We start from the raw sequence: 17,789 nt of genomic DNA, 5'->3' as shown, positions 1-17,789 counted from the left end.
TATCCTTCTCACATATATACATATATATATCACATTTTCTTTATCCATTTACATATTGAAGGGCACCTAAGTTGGTTCCATAGTTCAGCTATTGTAAATTGTAAATTGAGTTGCTCTAAACATTGATGAAGATGTGTCACTGTAGTAGGATTATTTGAAATATTTGAAATACTGAGAAGTGGGATACCTGGGTCAAATAGTAGTTCCATTCCACTATGTGGAGAATTCAAATGTCTTCCACGCCTGTCTGACCAGATCTTGTACCTCACTTGTGCTAGTGCACTGGGGAGGTAGTAAGACCCTAGCAACTAGGGCTATGTGACACATTTAAGGAAGACAGACATCATCAGTCACAGGAGATTTCAGTAAAGCAGAATTTCTTCTTCAACTAAAGGGTCTTAGCTTTCTAGATGAATAGTACCTCTTGTAGCCATGTAACCAGACTAGCAACTCAGAGATTGTTTTACAATACTCCAAAAGTTTAGTACAGTTCTGGGAAGCAAGGGATGCTCCAGAAATGACTTAAAAGTATTTTATATCAGTCAGACAAGTTAGAGAATAAGGGGTATAGTTAAGTTATTTAAAGAAAAAATATTTAATATAAATATGTGTGATACCTCTACAATAGAAAGCCAGAATTTTTACTCTAAACACCCAATGTATAACTCAGTATTTTCTTTTTTAAGCTTTTTTTCTTTCTTTCTTTTTTTTAGATATACATGACAGTAATGTGTATTTTGACATAGTATACATCCATGGAGTATAACTTATTCTAACTGGGATCATATGCATGTGATTGATTGTACATGATGTGGTGTTTCAATGATTGTGTATTCATCTATAAACATAGGGAATAACTCAATATTATTAACCAAACTTGAGCAGGCAGGAGGGCAATGAATTCACCATGCTTTAGATTTCAAAACAGTGAAGCAATTAAAGGAGGCTGTAACAACCTATGGGCCGCAAGCACCCTTCACTGTGAGCATTGTCGAACCCATTACCAACTTAGACATGATGCCAGCAGATTGGGCTAACATGTGTCAATCTGTGCTAAATGGAGGACAATATTTGTTATGAAAGGTTGCCAATGAGGAATTTTGCATGGAGACAGCTAGGCGAAATGCAGCAGCTGGTTACCCTCAAAGAAATCTAGATATGTTATTAGGAAAAGGACCTTATGAGGGTCAACAGCAACAAATTGAATATGATCCTGGCGTATACGCACAAATTGCTGTAGATGCGGTTAGGGCATGGAAAACTTTACAGGGGCATGGAGATTTACAAGGACAATTTTCTAAGGTAATACAAGGAACTAATGAACCTTACGCTGAATTTGTAGATAGGCTTATTCAAACAGCTTCTAGAATATTTGGGGATACAGTACAGGCAATGCCATTTATAAAACAACTGGCTTATGACCAAGCAAATCGTTGCTTCAGAGAGGTCATTAGACCATAGAGACATGAAGATTTAAACACATATATTAAATTATGTAAAGACATTAATGAACAAGGGCAAGTCTTGGCAGCGGTACAACAGGCTTTAGATGCCAGGCCAAAAACATGCTATAATTGTGATCAAACAGGACATTTTAAAAGGAGTTGCCCCATAGGAGGAGGGTTTAACAAAGCTAGGTATCAAAGGAATAGAATACCGGGTATTTGCCCACGATGCCGTAGAGGGAGACATTAGGCGAATGAATGCCGTTCTCAAACCACCATAGAGGGTATTCCGTTATCAAAAAATAGATAAGGACCAAGTATTTACCCACGATATCGTGGAGAAAGGCATCAGGCTCCATTGCCAAAAAACGGACTGGAGGGTCCAATGCTCCGGGGCCCCAAACCACAAATATACGGGGCAATGGAGGAACCCAGCAACACCATCAAGGTAGTGCCCAGGACACATTATCCATTAAATCCCTCATCAGACAAACTAGATGGAGTGCAGGGTTGGACATCTGCGCCTCTGCCAGAGCAGTACTAACTCCAGAGATGGGAGTTCAAATCATTCCCACAGGAGTAAAAGGACCTCTTCCCCAAGGAACAGTAGGCTTATTATTGGGACACAGTTCTTCTACACTAAAAGGACTTATGATAAGTCCTGGGGTAATTGATCCCGATTATGAGGGTGAAATAAAAATTATAGCTAGTTCTCCAAGAGGTATATCAGTAATTTCACCAGGAGATAGAATAGCACAGTTATTAATAATACACAGCCTACATGATAAATTTTCCAGTCGTACTGTAGAAAGAGGTTCCAGGGGATTAGGCTCCACAGGTGTAGATTGGGCTATGCTGTCTTTAAATTTAGATTCTCGCCCCATGCTAAAACTAAATATTCAAGGACATGAATTTAATGGGCTACTGGACACAGGTGCTGACCTTAGCATCATATCTCGTCAACAATGGCCAAAACATTGGCCATTACAACAAGCCACTCAAATGCTTCAAGGCCTAGGAGTGGCAACTAATCCCCATAGAAGTGCAATAGTATTAGACTGGAAGGATCCTGAAGGATGTGAAGGAACTATACAGCCCTATGTATTGGATCATCTTCCTATAAATTTATGGGGACGAGATGTCCTAGATCAATTAGGTTTGACATTAACAAATAACATCAATCCTAACGCGCCCACTACTAGGGCTAGACAAGGCTTTAGGAAAGAAAAAGATTAAGAGAACAAGAACAAGGTATAGAAGCACCAATTCAAATAGATCAAGGAATAAGTAGACATGGATTGGATTTTCAGAAAGGGCCACTGAGACAATCAAAATTACTTGGAAATCAGAAAGACCAGTGTGGGTTCCTCAGTGGCCTCTGACTAAAGAAAAGATACAAGTAGCCCATGACATGGTCAAACAACAATTAGCGGAGGGACATATACAACCTTCTGTATCTCCCCATAATACTCCCATTTTTGTCATTAAAAAGAAATCTGGTAAATGGAGATTATTGCAAGATTTAAGAGCCATTAATAATGAGATGGTTATTATGGGACCTGCTCAATCAGGGATTCCCCAATTGTCTGCTTTACCAAAAACCTGGTATGTTTTAGCTATAGATATTAAAGATTGTCCTTTTTTTTTTTTTCAATTCCAATTCATCCTGAGGATAGTCCACATTTTGCATTTACTATCCCTGCCTAAATCATGAAGGTCCTGATCAGAGATATGAATGCAAAGTACTCCCTCAAGGGATGGCTAACAGCCCAACTATGTGTCAAATTTATGTTAACAAAGCAATCCAGCCACTTAGAAATCAAAATCCTGAACTACAAATATTTCACTATATGGATGATGTGTTATTAGCACATAAAGATAAAAACACATTGCTAGAATGTTATGCCACACTTACAAATTTATTAAAAAATTATAATCTAGAGATAGCAATAGATAAAGTACAATTAAATCTTCCAATTAATTATTTAGGAGTTCTATTATCCTCAACCATGGTCTGTCCACCAAAAATCAAATACGAGTAGATCAACTCAAATCACTTAATGACTTTCAAAAGTTATTGGGAGACATAAATTGGAAAAGGCCTTATCTAGGCATACCAACAGGAGAGCTAGGACCTTTATTTGATATCCTAAAAGGTCCATCAGATCCAAATTCACCCCACATGTTAACGCCTGAAGCAAGAAAGGCATTAAAAATCATTGAAACATATATGGAAAATGTGCATTTGGATATAATTGATATGTTTGCCTTTATTATTTATTGTACTACCAACAAAAAATATTCCTACAGGAGTATTTTGGCAAGAAGGTCCATTATTGTGGATACATTTATCTTATTCTACTAACACTGTTCTTAGTAGATATCCTGAGGCTGTAGGACAATTAATACTCAAAGGAATAAAAGCAGCAAAGGGAGTGTTTGGGATTTCTCCCAATAAAATTATTACTCCATATACTATGGATCAAATTGATGAGTTAGCTAATGAGTTAAATACTTGGGCACAACAATTACTAATAGGGCATTAAGTAAAATTGTGGATGTGTAACCGACGTGATTCTGCAATCTGTATTTGGGGTAAAATTGGGGGTTCATAACCCACTTCAATCTAATGTATGAAATATGATATGTCAAGAGCTTTGTAATGTTGTGAACAACCAATAAAAAAATTAAAAAAAAATACTTGGGCAATAATCATGTGTAAATCTAATGTTTCATTTGATAATCACTTACCATCTAATCCTTTGTTGTCTTTTTGGTCTAAGCATCCTGTAGTTTTCCCAAAAATGACAAGAAAAAACTCTATCATGAATGCTCCAAATATATTCACTGATGGCTCAAATAATGGTACAGCAGCAGTAGTTACCCCTGATCAAACTTTTACATTTTTAGTACCCAAACAATCAGCTCAAAAGGTAGAGCTTAATGCAGTATTACAATCTTTTATGATGTTTAAAGATTCTGTATTTAATTTATTTTCTGATAGTCAGTACGTAGTTGATGTTATAGTATCCCTTGAAGATGCTGGTAGGATTTCCCCTTCTTCTACTCTTTTTGCTTTGTTTTCCACTATACAAAGTCTAATCTGGGACAGAAAAGATCCATTCTTTATAGGACATATCAGGGCACATACAGGATTGCCTGGAGCCCTTAGTTTGGGCAATGAATTAGCAGATAAATCTACACATGACATACATATTTTCTCCACAATAGAAGAAGCTATAAATTTTCATAAAAGGTTCCATGTCAATGCTAATACTTTACAAAAGCATTTTAAAATAACTAAAGAACAAGCCAAACAAATAATAAAACAATGTCAAAATTGTGTGCCATTTTTACCACAAGCTAATCTTGGAGTCATTCCTAGAGGACTGATACCTAACCATATTTGGCAGATGGACGTCACACACTTGCCAGAATTTGGAAAGTTAAAATATTTGCATGTTACAGTTGATACTTCTTCCAGATTTTTGATGGGCTCCCTTCATGCCAGAGAAAAAAACTAAAGATGTTATAGCTCATTGCTTACAAAATTTTGCCACTGTGGGCATTCCAAAACAGTTAAAAACAGATAATGCCCCTGGTTATACTTCTACCTCTTTTAAACAATTTTGCTCATCATTTGGCATTACTCATATAACAGGAATTCCATACAATCCACAGGGACAAGGCATAGTTGAAAGAGCTCATCAAACTATTAAAATGTACTTATTAAAACAAAAGGAGGCAATTGGGAAGGGGTATATATCCCCCAAAGATAAACTTAAAATAACCCTTTTTACTCTAAACTTTTTAAATTTGGATTCATCAGGGCTTAGTGCTGCGGAAAGACATTTGTATCCAAAAAATGTACATAAGCCCAAGGTACTTTGGAAAGATATTCTAACAGGACAATGGAAAGGTTATGACCCAGTGATTGTCTGGAGTCAGGGCTCTGTTTGTGTTTTTCCACGGGGAGAACAGCAGCCGATTTGGATTCCAGACCAAAAAGAAGATGATTTGACTCAAATCCATAACAGCTGATATCCAGAACTCCATCTTGGCTATTCTTACATCTGCGACAGTGATTAACCAGGATGCTTTTTTCAATATCTATTTTATTATTGCTTTTTCCCACATCATAAAGTTCTATTTTATTTTTGAGCTCATACAGACCTAGGTTAATGGTTTTTTTTTTTTTTTTTTTTTTTTTTTTTTTTACCTATGGGAAATATAATCCTTTTCTCATGTCTTTACATGAACATGCCTTTACATCCTTTGTCCTCTTATCCTTGCTGTGGAAATTTTATCTGTTTTTTATGTCTGAAAGTCCTTTTTTTATTGGCACCATAAGTTCTAGCATCAGGATTTTATAAATAAACTGAAAAGAGAAATTGTGTTTATAACCTTTTTCTTGAAGTCTATAAGGGTTTGAAATATTACTTTTGGTTCAAAAATAAAACCATTTTGACTATTATTAATACAAAATTCCTCAAAGTATCTTAACTATATCATGCATTTTATAATTAAAAAATGTTATGGATATGGATTTCTTAATAAGCTTAAAGAGACCCCCACCAACTTGTGTATCTGTGAAAGAATATGATAGGTATTTCAAGAATAAGATAGAATTTACTGTTAATTAAACTCTTAGTTTTGACCTTTAAAAGTTTTTTTGAGTTTATGTATTGTTCATACATATAAGAGGATTAATAAAATTTTGTCATGATACTGAGCACTTATTCTTTACTTAAAACTTTACTGTTATATCTTAAAACATAATTGTATACCATAAGAAGAATTTCTAAAAATGTGTGTGTGTGTATGTGTGGGTGTATAGAGTGAGCATCTGTGCAAGCCTAGAAAACTGTTATGTTCTGTCTCTTTTTTTTTTTCACTTGAAAGCAAAAAATTGGAAATGCCTTACTTTCAACCATTGTTTTTCATTGAAGATGTTGATATCTGTAACATACACCAAAATTTTACTGAGATTTTGCAAAAAGCACTAGTGTTGGCTTAATACTATTTTATCAGGATTAAAAGAATACAAGTACAGTTAGTTTGAATAAGACTTTGTTACAGCATTATGTTTGATAATTTGATTATCATCTCATGTGACTTAGTTGTATTTTCACAAGAACTTGGGAACTAGCAATTTAATTCACTTGATTTATTTAAAAAGTCTCTAACATAGCAGGATAAAACAGGGTGAAAGTCTCCAACAGATTAAAACAGTCTATTTTCAAATATTGTCAAATTCATTTAAAGGAACAACATGAAAATTAATGAGAAATAAAGAAAAATATGAAATACCTCTTGCTAGATAGATTTCTAAGAGTCAAGAAAAATATTTATTCATCTAATTAAATCACATTTACTCTTGTGAAATAAACAGATCATAATTTTGTTTTACATTACTTATTTTAAAATAATACATTAGAATTATTCCCTACAATTTTTATACTCTTTTGAGGAGAGATGTGTGATAAGATGCAAAACCAGTTTGATACAAATGTGCACACATTTTATCCCCTACCCACGCACATATAATGAAGAAAAGTTTTAAAATGTAGAAGAATTTGAAGAGAAACACAGAAAGCAAAAAAAATATAAAAGAGGTACTTAGATTTTTACAATGATAATTCTTATTTCTGATTTATTCTTCTTTTTAATCTCAAGAAGACTTTCAAAGAGCTAAATACCTATTGTTTCTTAATCTTTATGATTTATCTTCATTTCAATTTTGACATGTTATACAAGCATATTTATATAAATTTCTTACCTATAATATTTCTATTATATTTATTAAATAAAGTTCATTTTTATTGTTAATTAAATTATGTTCTATAAAGATGAGAGTATAGGAGAGACTCTATATAGCTGAGAACCTGGCTCTGAATACATTTCTTAAAGAAAGAGATGTGCAAAGATTAATCACTAGTGGTTTAATTGATTATTACTTATAATGGATAGGATGATAAATACAGACCATTCAGGCCAGTGTTTTGTAAAAAATTGCAGAAATGTATATATTCCCAGATGTATGTGAGGTTTGTTATAATGATAAAAGTTTCTTAATCACTCACTTTATCTCATGTACCAGCTCAACATTTACAGGTATTACTATAGTTAATACTAATCCTAACCAATTAAGGTAAAGAAACTTTATAATCCATTTTTATATCTACTATTGTTGGATTAGATATTTTAAGTAAACTACTTATATGCTAGTGTAACAGATTTGAAGTTCCAGTTCTTGGCTCTCTGCCTAAAGTTTTCTTTATTCTTTTTCTTTTTTCCCACCACTAAACATTGCTAAAATTCATGATAAAACACACTTTTGGGGGTGTATGTGTGTGGATAAAGGCAGTGAGAATTTTCATTGATATGAGCCAGATTAAGTTTTAAGTGAAAATCTGAGATTGACATAAAGGAAAATAATACAATCTTTGTAATGCTTTAACAGGCAGCATGGAAACAGTATGGCTGCTGTTGGCACACACTAAACGAATATTTTCTTCCCTGGTGCTTCTTTGTAGTAAATAATGGCTGTAAAGTTGACTGAAAGACAACAACAAATGTTTGTAAGGCAGGTTTTTCTCTAAGAGCAATTTTTTCTTTATTATACAACTCTATAGTGGTGCTCATAAGATACCCATACCCCTGCTCTCTCTTTTAAGGGCTCAAGTGAAATTAAGCAGGGTAAATTCATGTACTATTTGAAAATGATTTTTACCAGTGTGTATCTAACAGCACAAGTTAGAATACCACTCATTTTTGTTTCAAGGTTTATTTGAGACTATTCAAATTATAGTTTTGTTACATGTGCAAATTATCTACAACAAAGCTTCATTTATATCTTTGATTAATAACATGTTTTAAAGAACAGAGAGTTTGTGAACTCTGTAAACGGAGCTGAACCACAATTCCGAAAACATAAAAAATGTAAATAATCTATGTTAGATTTGCTTCTCTCTCTCTCTCTCTCTCTCTCTCTCTCTCTCTCTCTCTCTCTCTCGTACATTTGTGTATGTATGTAATTTCTAACAATCTGAGAACTTAATAACCGCTATAGATTTTTCTCAAAAATATTCAAACAATATTTTTCATAGTGTTTTATGGATATTGCTGAAACATCCATCAAATATTCTCTAGTTGAAATATGTTGGTTTAGTCTCATCTAACTTTAAGCTAAGAAATAAATTTTCAAAGGGTAATATGCCATTCTAAAGTTAGGAAAAAGATTTAAAATGATTCCCTATATCTTAATCCTAGAACTTTTGCCATTCTGCCACAACTATTATTTTGTAGGCAGAGAATTGTATTTGCATAAATCTGATAATACTTTTCTATTCAGTGTATGTGTTTTAACAATCATGTTATGTGTAGACACTCATACTCACCCCATTGATACCTATTCTATGCTTAGTGGATGGTGAACTTAATAAATAAAGCAAGATAACATTTTAAATAACATAAATTTACCTTACCATCTTTTATTAAAAATTAATAATCTTGGTATTCTAAAATCAAATATATCTAGAAATTATAATGCTTTCATTATGTGTAGTATGCTAAACCATTTAATAAAATATTTGATCCCTAAATTTACTAAGTAAAAACTTTAAAAATGTCAGACTAGAAGCCAACATAGTGGCACTCACTTGTGATCCCAGTAACTCAGGAGAGAGAGAGACTGGAGGATCACAAGCTCAAGGCAAACCTCAGCAAAATAGGGAGGCACTAAGCAATTTAGTATTACCACTGTTTGAGTCCTTGCCTCCCGGAATGCTGAGTATAACACCAGAGAAGCACCTGAGGCAAGTGTAGAGTGGAAAGTGGAAGGCTTTATTAAAGGACAGTAGAAAAGACTTCTCCCTGGAGGAAGAAGGGGACCCAGAAGGTGGAATCAGTGGAAGGGGGGGTCTTCCCTTTTTTATAGCTAAGGTCTTTTAGTTTTTCCACATTCATGTCTTTTGTTTCCCCTTATATTGCAGTGATAGAATGCAGGTGGGAAGGCCCAAAAGGTGGGAGATAGGTAGGCAGAAAGAGGAATCTCATTAGGAAGAGCCTGGGGTGGCTTTTGATTAGCATTTCCCTGTTTGCTGGGAGCTGTTTCATTAATAGTTCCTTAGGATGGGTTCCAAGCCTTGAGGACACTAATATTTCAATTTTCCCAAGTGCTGCTCTACTTTCCTGGACTCCATTCTCTATAAAAACCTCCATTTTATTTATCTTACTCAATATTAGATCTGATTTACCTAACTACACTAACTACTTATCTTTAATTCTGGCTTCATTAGTGAGACTCTGGGTTCAACCTCGAGTAACAAATAAATATATAAATAGATATTGTCAAATTATATGACCCATATCAACATTATAACTTTAATGTTGGGGACAGGAATTAAACTGAAGATTAATCTGAAGATAAATAAGGGAAGTTACAACAGCAATTTAGATTATTATATTTAAATGCTTACAAATATTTATTTGACCATTTCAGGCAATGGAGCTGTTGTTCTAATAACATAAATCTATAGACTTAGGGTTTTATTAACTAAAAATTATACTTTTAGATTGACCAATAAATTAGAAAATACTCATTGACTCTGCCATTGTAAAAACATTTTAAAAATTGCAATGTTTTTATAGTTTTACTAATGTATTCTCTTAAATAAAGTAGTCTTCAACTTGCTAATTTTTCACACGATGTATGTCAAGTGCTTGTTTTTTTAATTAATAGTATTCAAATATTGGAAAATAACAAATGTCTATTGCAAAATAACAAATATGTGTATTTACTTGTGATATGTATTATGCATATAATATTTAGCAATTTTATAAGTAATTCCATATTTATTACAAGTCAAGGACCCCAGCCCCATAACCTAAGGCCCGATTATGAAAAGTAGAAAGTATGCAGTAAACAGGTGAGCTCACCACATAACCTGTTAGAAAGGGCACCCTGCCCACATCACAGGATATGCTTGAGCAAACTGGGATCATAAGCGGGAACAGGGAGGAAACAAAATGTAAACCTGTGAGATTTATGAGTTTTTCGGGAACCTATAGTGAAAAACAAGTTTATCATAGTGAAAAACAGGTTTATCATAGTGAAAAACAAGTTTACCCTTTAAGTGACATGTATGCTGGATTCAAAAACACCTGTTATTGTGCTAGGTGGAAAACAACTCCTTTTTCCCTATAAAAGATCTGTACCCCAAAGCCCGGTGTGCCAGTTCACCAAAGCTTCGGCTGAGGTTTTGCTGTGCACCCGCAGGTGCCTGTGTATTAATAAACTTGCCTCTTGCTTTTGCAGCCAGTGTGACGCTAGTTCTCTTTTGGACGGGGGATTTGAGGGTCTGGGGGTCTTTCACAAGTAATTATTATTTTTTAGATTACCAATCCAGGTTACAAAGATATAAATTTCCTCATTAACATACTAAAGAATACCCTGGACCAGCTGCGTATTCTGACATCCAGTATTGTGAGAAAATCACTATCCATCCATGCAGCATTAAAATTGATCAGAAAGAGTAACAATAAATTTTTCTAAATAATTTTTAATTTGACATTTCTCTACTTTTAAATATGTATTTGACCTTTATTGTTGTCATTCAGAAGTCAAATATAAAAAAGATACAAGTTATTTTACTTTCTGATAAATTCTAAAAAATGAAAGATTTTATTATTTCCTAAACATACTTCTATATAAAACATGAAAATCTGTCCATATTATTCTTACTGTAATGTTTTTGCCATTTAAATCTTATAATAATTGTTGCTAGAGAAAAAAAAAGCCAAAGTGAAAGTGAGAGATTTAGATAGAGATAAAATCATCAGTACAATATAGGAATGCATTTAAAAAATGTCATTTATTAAATGGTCATCTCTATGTTTATATGTTTATTTTTAATTTTTTTTAGTTGTAGGTGGACACAATAATTTTATTTTATTTATTTATTTTGTGTGGTGCTAAGGATCAAACCCATTGCCTCACAAATGCTAGGCATGTATTCTACAACTGAGCTGTAACCCTGGCCACAAACTTCTGTTTTTTTTTTTTTTTTTTTTTTTTAAACCCTTAATGTCTTAAACGTTATGAACACACCCTGTATAAAAGTGGGTAAGAGGGACAATAAATAAACAAAAAGTCTAAATTTTGAAATAAATTTTTCTTAAAATTATAAGCATATATTTTATAAGGATTTTCCTAACTCTAAAATACCTGAAGATTTATCAAGTTTATAATACAGTCAACATAATTTACTTCTTTTCACTCCTAATTTAACTCAACTTTACCCAGTCCTACTGCATTTGTTTTTCTTTCAAAGTATTGCTTTCAGTTTTAAGAATTCAAACAATGGCAATAGCCTAGGGGGCCATTTACATTTTAAAAGTAGCTTCTTGTCCAAATCCTCCTGCCAAATCTGTGCCCTCCCCCCACACACAATTAGAAATCATGACTACAACAAAGTCCTGATCTTTTTTCTCAGGTCCTGACTGATTCTTAAATGACCCCATAACCTAGAAATGTCCTCTTTTATCCTCCCTTTTCTTCCATAGCATAAAGTGGCAGAGGAGGTTTCCCTGGTAAGAGGACACCTGCATTGTGACTTTTGAAATGTGAAATACTTGAGGGTCTGTATAAGACAATTTCCAGAGACAGTGATCACCTAAACCAAAGCTGGGACTTTAAGAGATCTTTGCTTGATAAAGATAGAGGTTGATAGATAGGATGACCAAAAAAAGTTGGGCAGATAGTACTGGTTAGTGGAATTCATTTTAAGGAGTTGTGACTAATCTGTTTCAATGGTTAGGAACCATCTGTTTATGGGCAGACAAGTGACATCCAACATTTATGTAAGAACAAATTTCAATAAAGCAAGGGTGCAAGCAGCATAATAGATTGCTATTGCGATAATCAAAGTTGATTGATTAAGGTAAAGAAATAAGAATTTGAAACCTGAATATGTGTGTGTGTGTGTGTGTGTGTGTGTGTGTGTGTGTGCATGTATGATGTTGTAAGGGTCCGGCGAAGCGTCGGAGAAAGAGACCACACGAGACTAGCTCCATGCAATGGCAAGGGGGATTTACTGGGGATCCGTTCCAGCGCGCTGGGGCTCCGTGCTCACTCAAGAAGGGAGAGCAGCCCAGAGCCCAGAGCAGAGGTCAAGCAGAGCTTAAGTACACTTTTTGGAGAGGGTGGGGGGCTTTGCATACATCAGAACAAATCATCATGAGGCGCGGGAAAATTGAACAACAACTCTGATACATGATTAGTCCATTCATTGGCGGGAACAGGCTGGGCAGGGGTGATTGGTCACTTCTAAACTGGGTACACATTCAAACTGATTGGTTCGGGCCCTGTGACAAACTGCACAGGGCCCTAGGCTGAATGGCCAGTAGGGCATTGTCTTAACTATCTCAGGAATCTGGGTGTAACAGAGGAATTTAATAACACCTAATCTTTTACATTTTAATTCAAGCTTTCCAGTTTAGGAACTTTACCCTTTCATTCCCCACTCCTTTTTCTGACTACTTTTAATCTTAAAAGTAATGAATCATAATTATTGGGGAGTCTCATTTTCCATTCCCACCAGTGGAGCATATTGTTGTCTGATTACCATGAGTTTCACCTGTCCAATCTGAGCCTGGAGGAAAGAAACTATGCGGTTAAGCAAACAGGGACCCACAGTTAGTAACAGTATAAGAATGATCAAGGGTCCAGCTAGAGCTGATAGGAGTGTAGTTAACCAGGGGGACTGGGTAAACCAAGACTCAAACCACCCTTGTTGAGTTTCTCTCTCTCTCTGGCGCTCTTCAAGGCGTTTTCTTAGTTTAGTCATGGATTCTTTTACAACTCCAGTATGGTCAGCATAAAAACAACATTCTTCCCTTAGTGCTACACAGAGGCCTCCTTCCCTCATAAAAAGAAGATCTAACCCTCGCCTATTCTGCAAAACAACCTCAGAAAGAGAGGTTAAGGACTCCTGAAAGGCTGTGATAGAGGTCTCCAATGTCTTCAAGTCCTGATCTATTGCTGTCTCTAACTGGGCCATTTGTTGTGACCCTCGGATCATGGCAGCAGTTCCTGTTCCAACTCCTGCAACAGCTCCTATCCCCAATAGTATGGCCAGAGTGAGGGACACTGGTTCCCGACGGAAACGGGTTATTTGTCCCCCTGCTAAAACTTCAAATGATTCTGCATCATGAAAAAGCACCCTGGGGAGTACTTGCACCATCACACAATAGTTTACTGATCTGTCAAACACCTGAACTGAAATGCAAGGAGTTAGTCCTGAGTCACACGCCCACCAGGTTCCTTCTTTGGGGACTAAAAAGCCCTGCGTGACATTAATTTCTCCTTTCTGGGTACATATATGTTGTTTACTTTTGGGGGGGGACCCTATACATAAACCTGCCCTGGTTATTTCTGGGAGAGTTAACTTTGGATTTTCACCCCAACTGCAGGTGAAACTCTGCGTTTTTACGGCGTAACTCCCATTAACTGCTATCCCTTCATAATAAGGGGGCGCAGCAGAGAGGCATAGCCAGCAGGATTGGGTGAGGTCTGGCCGTGTGGAGTTCAGTACCGAGAAGGTTCCTTTAATTAATTCCCAGGGGGAGGAGTCAGCGGTACTCTGAACTGGGGAAGTAGGTAAAGATGGAAACCGGGAGGAATGGGATAGTAGAGGGGTTCTGGTAGTTCTAAGCAAAGGGGGTGTGGGAGGCTTAATTTCTGGCTTAAGGGAATTGGACCCTATTGCCGTGGGATTTTCTTCCTGCTTAAGTCTGATGGTGAACCAGAGACCAAAGTCATAGGTGGGGCCATAAACATAGAATCGCATTCCCCAGGTATTACCCATAAGCCAGGTCGTCCTGAGGTAACCCCTTGCTTTGGAGGTAAAAGTTATGTTGAGGGGGTTACACAGACTAGTTTTTCCACAGCGAGTGTTCGACACTCGGCTAGTTATACAGTCTCTAGGATTTATCCAGGCATTATTTCGCCCTACCTGAATCATGCTGTCTAGGGAATTCGGTTTCCACCATGCAGCTCCTGTTTGTTCACAACCCCAAGATTTGCAATAAAAGTCGTTGGGCCCTCCACAGGTTCGGGCCTGTTTGCGACTTCGGAAATCAACTGGACACACATAATAATCAAGACTGGCTAGTCTACACCTATGATGTGGGCTATGACATCCATAATGCATATGATTACCCCGTGGGGAATGTTGCCCTGGTTTGGGGTTGAGCGGGATCTGTGTGGGGTCCTCTATGTCAGGGATGTCCCAGTCAGAAAGGCCTATGGCCAGTTGACAAATGTCCGGATGGAGGGATGGCCACCAAGTCCATAAGGGAGCTATATGTGAAATAGACCATACTACTTGTCCAGTGGGATTTATAATTTGCCAATGTTGTTGAACAGGCTGATGGGGATTAGGGCTGCAGGTGGTCAGGGGAAGAATCCATAGCCCTACCCACACGACGGACACGCAGCTTGAGAGGGTTACCAGTCTGTTCCAGTTTCCAGCCGGAGTCTGGACAGGGCGCAGGCTTGAGATGGGAGGCATGGATCCAGGAAGCGATCCCATCTACTTTTACCACTGTAGGCGTTATAAACAGCACCTGGTATGGCCCTTTCCAGCGTGGTTCCAAGGATGACACCTGATGTCGTCTCACGTAGACGAAGTCTCCCACTTGATATCGGTGTGGGATTTCCTTGTCTCCGGGCTGATAAGCGGTGGCCAGCCGTTTCCACAGGTATCGCTGGGTGTGTTCAAGGGCTTTAAGTCTGTTAAGCAAGGGGGTGTGAAAAAAATCATTAAGTCTCAGGGTAGGGGTCAGATCCCTGATTGGAGGAGGGGCACCATAAAGAATTTCATAGGGGGTGAGGTTACACAAAGAAACGGAGGGGGTATTTCTTGCAGGAAACAGGGCATAAGGTAGGAGCATAGTCCAGTCTTTTATGCCGGTCTCCAAGCTTAATTTTGTTAAGGTCTCTTTGATTGTTCTATTCATCCTTTCTACCTGTCCTGAACTCTGGGGTCTATAGGCACAATGTAACTTCCAATTAATCCCCAGGGTCCTGGCCAATCCCTGACTTACCTGGGCCACAAACGCCGGTCCGTTATCGGACCCCATTACCTTAGGCAGTCCAAATCTTGGAAAGATGTCTTCCAGAATCTTTTTGACCACCATCTGAGCCGTTTCTTTCTTCGTGGGGAAGGCTTCTACCCATCCTGAAAAAGTATCTACAAAGTCTAGGAGATACTTAAGTCCACACCTTGCTGGCTTGATTTCAGTAAAGTCCACTTCCCAGAACTGTCCGGGTCTGGTCCCTCGCAAACGCTTTCCTACTGGAAGCTTGGATGGGTATGCATTAACTAATTGGCAGACTTGACAAGCTCTAGTCACCTGCTCGGCTATTTCTTTCCTCTGTGAGTCAGTCAACGTTAAGTCCTTTCTCTTGTCTTTCAAGATTGCCTGTAGCTTCTTTGAACCTAAATGGGTAAGCTGGTGTACATCTTTGACGTAGAGTTGGGCTTTTTGGAATTGTGAACTTGGCTCTGTGGGATCCCGGAGTTCAGTGTCTGTGTCCCCAGGCCATAAGCTACCTGAATGGTCCTGTGCAGCCAAGTTTCCTGGTTGTTGTTCCCCCGGCGTGGAAACAGCTAACAGGGTCACCCCGTTTAGGGCTGCCAACTTAGCTTCCTCATCTGCCCATCTGTTTCCGACTGCCACGGGGTCATTCCCCTTCTGGTGTCCCTGGCAGTGCACTATAGCTAGTTCTTTAGGGCCTTTTACTGCAGAGAGAAGGTGGAGGATCTCATCTTTGTTCTTTATTTCCTTCCCGGCGGAGGTTAGTAGCCCCCTTTGCTGGTAAATGAGCAGTGGCGAAAGCATAGCGGCTATCAGTGTATATGGTGGCTCTTCTGCCTGATGCTAGCTCCAGCGCTTTCGTCAGGGCAATTAGTTCTGCTTTTTGAGCTGATGTTCCTTCTGGGAGGCTAGAGGACCAGATAACATTAGTTTTGCTAACTACTGCTGCTCCAGCCCGCCGCTTACCTTCCTGGAGGAAGCTGCTCCCGTCTGTAAACCATACGACCTCAGGGCAGGGCAGTGGCTGATCCTTTAGGTCTGGACATACACTGGTCTCTTCTGCCAGTATGTGTTGACAATCATGAGCGACAGGTCCTGATGATTCTTCCGGCAGCAGTGTAGCAGGGTTAAGTGGAGCAGGGGGTCCCAGCGTTATTCTGTCTTTGTCAAGCAAGAGACTCTGGTAATGAGTTATTCTGGAATTTGACAACCACCTGTCTGGAGGCTGACGGATGATACTTTCCAAGGCATGGGGGGCTATGATGGTTAGCTTCTGTCCCAATGTTAATTTACCAGCATCCTTTATTAGAAGGGCTGCCACTGCTATAGCCCTTAGACAATGGGGCCATCTGGGTCCAGTGTCTTTGATAAGTATGCCACCGGCCTTTTCCAAGGTCCCAAAGTCTGAGTGAGCACTCCCCGCGCTATTCCTTTCTTTTCTTCGATGTAGAGAGTGAAGGGTTTTTCTACATCTGGGAGTGCCAAGGCCGGGGCAGATAACAGCGCCTTTTTGATATTATCAAAAGCCTGTTGGTGCTCAGGAGTCCATTGGAATTGGACATCCCCCTTTATCAATGGGTATAAAGGGGCCGCCAAAGACGCAAACCCAGGAATCCATAACCTACAAAAGCCGGCAGTCCCAAGAAACTCTCTGAGCTGTCTCTTATCAGATGGGGGCGGTATCTGCACAACAGTGTTTTCTAGGCTCAGTAAGCCATTGTTTGCCACCCCTAAGAGAATAACCCAGGAAGATTACTTCTTGTTGACAAATTTGGGCCTTTTTGGCAGAAGCCCTATATCCGAGCTGAGCAAGCTCCGATAATAGTGCTTGGGTCCCAGACTCACAGTTCTCCTTGGTGTTGGCTGCCAGCAGCAGATCATCCACATATTGGAGTAGGGCAACTTTGGGGTGTGCAGTTCTGAAGCTGTTGAGGTCCCTGTGGAGAGCTTCATCAAAGAGAGTGGGGGAGTTTTTGAACCCCTGTGGGAGTCTAGTCCAGGTTAGTTGGCCAGATGTTCCTATTTCTGGGTCTATCCATTCAAAAGCAAACAACAACTGACTGTCCTTATGTAGGGGCAAACAGAAGAAAGCATCTTTTAAGTCCAGCACTGTGTACCATATCCGCTCCGGATTCAGAGTGCTAAGCAAATTGTATGGATTAGGCACCGGGGTGAATGTCCTGCACTCTGTTGTTGATCTCTCTCAGGTCTTGAACAGGACGGTAGTCCCCAGTTCCTGGC

General features: G+C 38.1%; 1 protein-coding gene across 1 annotated transcript; it reads right to left on the bottom strand.

Moving 5' to 3' along the window:
- Window positions 1–14,606: 14,606 nt before the first annotated feature.
- LOC308653294 (uncharacterized protein) lies at window positions 14,607–16,352 on the bottom strand (the record flags this gene model as incomplete). The annotated part of the gene is made up of 2 exons (XM_081301907.1): window positions 14,607–15,240; window positions 15,555–16,352. 2 exons carry the CDS (start codon window positions 16,350–16,352, stop codon window positions 15,235–15,237), a joined length of 804 nt encoding a protein of 267 aa, XP_081158033.1. The 3' UTR covers window positions 14,607–15,234.
- Window positions 16,353–17,789: the final 1,437 nt, after the last annotated feature.

Source organism: Spermophilus citellus (genome assembly GCF_964194105.1).
Source record: "Spermophilus citellus genome assembly, chromosome: 7".
NCBI classification, from domain to species: Eukaryota; Metazoa; Chordata; class Mammalia; order Rodentia; family Sciuridae; genus Spermophilus; species Spermophilus citellus.
This window is presented reverse-complemented; position numbering and strand designations above follow the sequence as displayed.